General features: G+C 41.8%; 1 protein-coding gene across 1 annotated transcript; it reads left to right on the top strand.

The window, feature by feature from the left end:
* The first annotated feature begins 1,548 nt into the window (after positions 1-1,548).
* DLX2 (distal-less homeobox 2) lies at positions 1,549-4,675 on the top strand. The gene is made up of 3 exons (XM_088467889.1): positions 1,549-2,058; positions 2,282-2,466; positions 3,131-4,675. The coding sequence occupies exons 1-3, from the start codon at positions 1,743-1,745 to the stop codon at positions 3,482-3,484; spliced, it is 855 nt and encodes a 284-aa protein (XP_088324015.1). The 5' UTR covers positions 1,549-1,742; the 3' UTR covers positions 3,485-4,675.
* The last annotated feature ends 777 nt before the right edge of the window (positions 4,676-5,452 follow it).

Below are 5,452 nucleotides of genomic sequence, written 5' to 3'. Positions count from 1 at the left end.
ACATGTATGATAAATCTGAAGGTGAAAGCCTAGATTAAATGTTGTTGTTTTAATTATTTTCTGAATAGTGTCCTTTTATGTTTAAGGGAATTCTCTAGTGCAAGGAAATTATACTGTATATCAGTTAAAAGATAAACCTGATACAGAATAGGTCAGATTTCAATTCCCCTGTACTTGTTCCCTGAGAGGTTGTTATAACAATGTGCCTACAATGCATCACTACCTCATGGGAACTGTAAATGATGGGCAAAGCCATAGGAATAAATTCACTATGTAGCATTTTTCAAAGCTGCTGCGTCTTCTTGTGATATGTATTTAAAGGAGCAATAATATTAAATACAAAACATGTTTTGTTTTTAACGTTATTGCCCCTTTAAATCCAGCGTCCAAAGACGTAGCGGCTTTGAAAGCACTGCAATGTAAATTTACCCCATAGCGCAGTGGTTCCCAAACTGTGCGCCGTGGCACCCTGGGGTGCCTCGGGACACTTGCAGGGGTGCCTCAGGTTGGTGGTCTAGCACCAAATCAAATTATTTATGGTCAATGTAATGTAAATATGTGCACAAACAGAAGCACAAACCTGTCCACCGCTATATAACCAAACCTAAGGATGACCGGTCAGCACAATTTACTTCACTTTACTACTTCACTAAATTTTTTTCAGAATTTCTCAATAACAGACTTAAACTTAGTGATGCCGTGAAAACATTTCTTATACTCTAGGGCACCATGATTCAAAAAAGTTTTAGCAAACACAGTGATCTGGAAGGAAATACATGTTGATGGACTATAGATGTGAAATCATAGGATAATTGGATTGTATGGAGTTTCTTTCAGTCATTATCTTTCTAACTCAGTGATTACTAAAACAAACAACCCCAGGCTGGTTGTATGCAGCTTACTTCCCCCTGTGTGGTGATTTTACTGCTTAAAAAAGTGTATATTTACATTTTATGAATAAATAATAATAATAATAATATTTTAGTTGAAGATCATTTGTCCATCACATAGCTATAAGCAGTAAAGCACTGTGGCTTCCTGTGGATCTTCAGCTGCTCTAAAGAGAGCCACAGGCCATCTGGCAGGGCATGCTGAGTCTTGTAGTTCCTAGTACTGCCCTTTGGTTCTTGCTGAAGCTGTAGGAAGGGAAACTAATTGTGCATGTGTGGTGCAGTTCCAGCATCTGAGCTGTGACAATGGAGCAGTGGGATCTTTGGGAGCAGCGTATGAAGGCTATAGACAGACTGTCAACTAGGAAGTTCTTTAAACCAATATATTTGTCCTTCCTTCCAGTGCCATAGAGGCAGAAGGGCAGCAACTCTCTCCCACCCTGGGCCCTGGAGTAAGTCCCTCCTGAGTCCTCCCCACCCCCCAGCCCGGCTCCCCGCAGTGTAGGAGGCACAGGAGCAACATGTGGGAGGCAGAGCCCCCTGTCCTGGGGCAGAACCCCAGAGCCAAGTCGCACGCCGGCGCTGATTGGCTGTTGCTAGGTGACGTGGCTGACGGTCACATGACTGGAGTTAAATGCCTGGCGCTGAAGCAGAAGACAGCACACAGTTCCCAGTGATCGGCGGCTTACTGCGCTCCCTCCTGCGCCCAGCCAGAGACTCCAGCAGCGGGGACCATGCCTCCAGCGGCCCGCACTGACTTCTGATCGCTGCTGCTGTGCCTTCCACAGCCTGCTGGCTGCCCTGATCGCTCCTCACAGCCAGTGTTCCCCCCATCCTCACCCCTTACTCACAATGACCGGAGTGTTTGACAGCATAGTGTCAGATATGCATTCCTCCAGCAACTACCACCACAGCCTGCACAAGTCCCAGGAGTCCCCCACCCTGCCCGTGTCCACGGCCACGGACAGCAGCTACTACACCAACCAGCAACAGCAGCAGCACTGCGGCGGGGGCTCCCCGTACGGGCAGCTGGGATCTTACCAGTTCCACACTGGGAGCATCAATGGGATCTCGTACTCCGCCAAGTCCTACGAGCTGGCGTACAGCGGTTCCTACAGCTCCTATGGACCCTATGGAAGCAGCCCGTCCCCTCCACACAATGACCCAGGTGAGCTGGCACAGTATGTATGTGGTGTGTGGCAGGATCTGCAGCCTGATGTGAGCATAGAGCTGCCTGTCACCCCTCAGCAGCTGGTACCTGCCAGCCATGGATGTGCCTAGTGCTGGTCATCAGTGTTATATATGTATCATACTTATGCCCTATGTGTACGCTGATAATAATGACTCCCTGCTGCCCCTCTAATACCCCCACCTGTGTGTGTGCCTTACAGAGAAGGAGGACTGTGAGCCTGAGGTCAGGATAGTCAACGGGAAGCCCAAAAAGGTCCGGAAACCTCGGACCATCTACTCCAGCTTCCAGCTGGCAGCTCTGCAGAGGAGGTTCCAGAAGACCCAGTACCTGGCACTGCCCGAGAGAGCCGAGCTGGCAGCATCGCTGGGCCTGACCCAGACCCAGGTCAGCGCAACCCCATTCATGTCACCCAGTGTAGTCCTGGTGGCATCTCTGTGCTGTATAGCGCGACTTTAGCATCAACATGATAATGATACATAGAGTACAGTTTATTTGTGTGTGTGTGTTATTGCTTTAATATAAAAGTCCTAAATATATACTATATATTAGAAAACGGATTAGTTAATAATATTTAATATGATATGAGAAGATATATAGATATATGATAGACAGATATTAGTCTGCACACTATATCGACATTATATATTAATGTATTTAGCTTGTATCTCAATAAATTGCTACGTCTGCAATAAATTAATTGCATTTACTATCTTACAACTCTATAATAACGGCTCCTGGAAGACAACCTTTTGTAAATACTGTAGTTTCTCCTCCAACATTCGATAATATATATGTGTATATATATATATATATATATGTATATATATATATATATATATATATATATATATATATATATAGTAATCTGTAAAGTATAATATCAGGATAAAATACATGGTTATGCATTACAGCTATATACATTGTGTGCATCGCGATCACATAACGCCACATCCATTTGTTATAGATTGTTTTACTAAAATATTTCCTCTTTTTTCCCTAAATGTATTTACTTTTATGTATTTTATTTGTATTTATTTATTTTCATCAGGTCAAAATCTGGTTTCAGAACCGTCGCTCCAAGTTTAAGAAGATGTGGAAAAGCGGGGAGCTGCCCTCAGATCAGCTCCCAGGGGGCAGTGAGTCCCCCACCTGTAACTCCCCCACTTCCTCGGCAGTTACCTGGGACTTTGGGTCACAGCAGAGGCTGCAGGGGCCTGTCCCTGGACTCAGCATCCAGCCCCCCAACTCTGGCTCCAGCCCCAGTGCCTTCCTGGGCAACTACTCCTGGTATCAGTCTGCCAACCCAGTCACACACCTCCAGCCCAGCTCCTTACTACAGCAACAGCAGCATCACCTCCAGCATCACAGCAGCTCAGCAGTCACTGCGGGGACTATCTTCTAGGCCCAGTTACTGGTCCCTACTGGTTACTGGGAATAATGGCCCATTACCGGGAGAGGACTATACTTCTGTGATTAGGTGGCCTCAGGTTCAAAGCATACTGGTGATCTGATGCATCATTGCCATCCAGCACGGCAGCACACCAAGGACTCACACATGTATGACAAATCGTGCTGCCACTCCTCATTGACGTTATTTTATAAACGAATGAAACTCATCCCAGTGCTGTAAACAACCAGGAAGGGGTATATCTATGGATATAGGTGGTATACATAAAAACAATTAAACCGATTAGGGTCAGTAAATTCGATCTTTAATTTTTTTAAAACTTTGCAATTGGATTTAATAAACAAACATATATATATATATATATATATATATATATATATATATAGTTTTGTAGAAAAATGGTTTCTATTTGTTTATTAGACACTACATTGTCTAGACAACCTGTGGTTCTCCAGCCGTTGTAGAACTACAAGTGCCAGCATGCCCAGACCTCTACTGTAGTTCCACAACAACTGTTTTACCACTATGAGATTTTATTTGCTACGCAACCATATTAAATGGCATTATTTTTATTTTGTTTTTAAATATTATTATTATCATTATTATTATATTCCTACTAGACCGTTGCCAAATAGATTGTTTCATCGTTGATGGCAGGAGTTCCTGGTGTTCCGTGCCCCCTACGGATCATACAATCACCAATGCAGTTTAATTGTTTGTTTTATTTTTTTCGTTGTTGTTTTTTAAAAGGATTAGGTGCCTTTTTTATGACCTCATTTTTAATGGTAAAAATAAGATTTTTTTTATATGTAGATATAACGAACCCGTCTTTAAATTATCTTTTTTAATAAAAAAGAAGTAGAAAAAAAAAGGACAAAATATGCAGCGCTGTTCTGCATGAAATCGTTGTGACCGGAATTGTCTGTGTACAGTTTACTTATTTTTTTTTTTATTGTATGCTCTGCAGAAATGGACGTGTTTTTTTTATAAATATATATATAGTATCGTCAGACATTCCCATGTCCTGTGAAAAAAAAAAGCGTTTTTTATTTCATTAATATTATTATTAATCTTTATTTGGTAATTTCTCATCCGCATCATGCTACTGATTTTATTTCATGAACAAAAGGTTATTTATTTTGGATACAATTTATCCATATTGTCATTTTTTTTTTCCTTTGATGAAGAGGCTATTTAAAAAATAAAATTATTGTTTGGAATAATTATTTTGTCTCTTCTGCATATTATTACAAGTCTGAGATGATCGAGAAATGGAAGGACAAGGGGGGGGGGGGGAGACAATGTGTTGCTGCGATATTTCATTTAGCAGTTTATGAGAACTTTTTGACTGATCTCCTTCTGCCTGGGTCTGTGGAAGTGGGAGGGCTGGCCATGAATCTGTCTCTAGTTTCCAGACAGAGCCACGCCCATCCCACAGACCTGGCGCCAGCAGACACTTTCAGTCTGGGACAGTCACTGCCACGCCCACTCACACCCACCCATCTCCAAAACCTTGGCACACAGGAGCTAGTTCATCCTGCTTGAGCAGCTCTCCCGGCTTGTTTACCTATGTGCTGGCCATGGGTATCATGTGTAAACTGTGCATGTGATTTTATTTTAAAGCTTAGTACTTGCTGACCATGGTTTTATATGAGACTCTGTCCTCAGGGTCAGGATGGCAGGTTTTCAACAGCTGAATTAAATACTTCTTCTCTTCCAGGAACATATATAGTCCATGAAGGAGAAAATAATTATTTATATTAGTTCAGTAACATCCCCCCCCCCCCAAAAAAAATAAAAATAATAATAATTAATAATAATATAACAATATAAAAAAATATTATTATTATTAGGGAAATTATATTGGCAGATTATCAGGAAATATTGAAATATGTTTCTAAAACTGTTTCATTTAATTTTGCACCCTAAATCAATAACTGGGTGGATTTTAGCATTTAACAG

The sequence above is a fragment of the Taudactylus pleione genome, unplaced genomic scaffold (assembly GCF_031769625.1).
Source record: "Taudactylus pleione unplaced genomic scaffold, aTauple2 ptg000004l, whole genome shotgun sequence".
NCBI lineage: Eukaryota > Metazoa > Chordata > Amphibia > Anura > Myobatrachidae > Taudactylus > Taudactylus pleione.
The sequence above is the reverse complement of the archived record's forward strand: the minus strand, read 5'-3'. Positions and strand labels throughout refer to the sequence as shown.

Bases quoted from the DNA above. Each gene is read 5' to 3' on its own strand.
- DLX2 (XM_088467889.1), top strand. From the start codon at position 1,743: ATGACCGGAGTGTTTGACAGCATAGTGTCAGATATGCATTCCTCCAGC. The intron at 2,059-2,281 runs GTGAGCTGGCAC...TGTGCCTTACAG, and splicing joins CCCTCCACACAATGACCCAG to AGAAGGAGGACTGTGAGCCT. The intron at 2,467-3,130 runs GTCAGCGCAACC...TATTTTCATCAG, and splicing joins TGGGCCTGACCCAGACCCAG to GTCAAAATCTGGTTTCAGAA.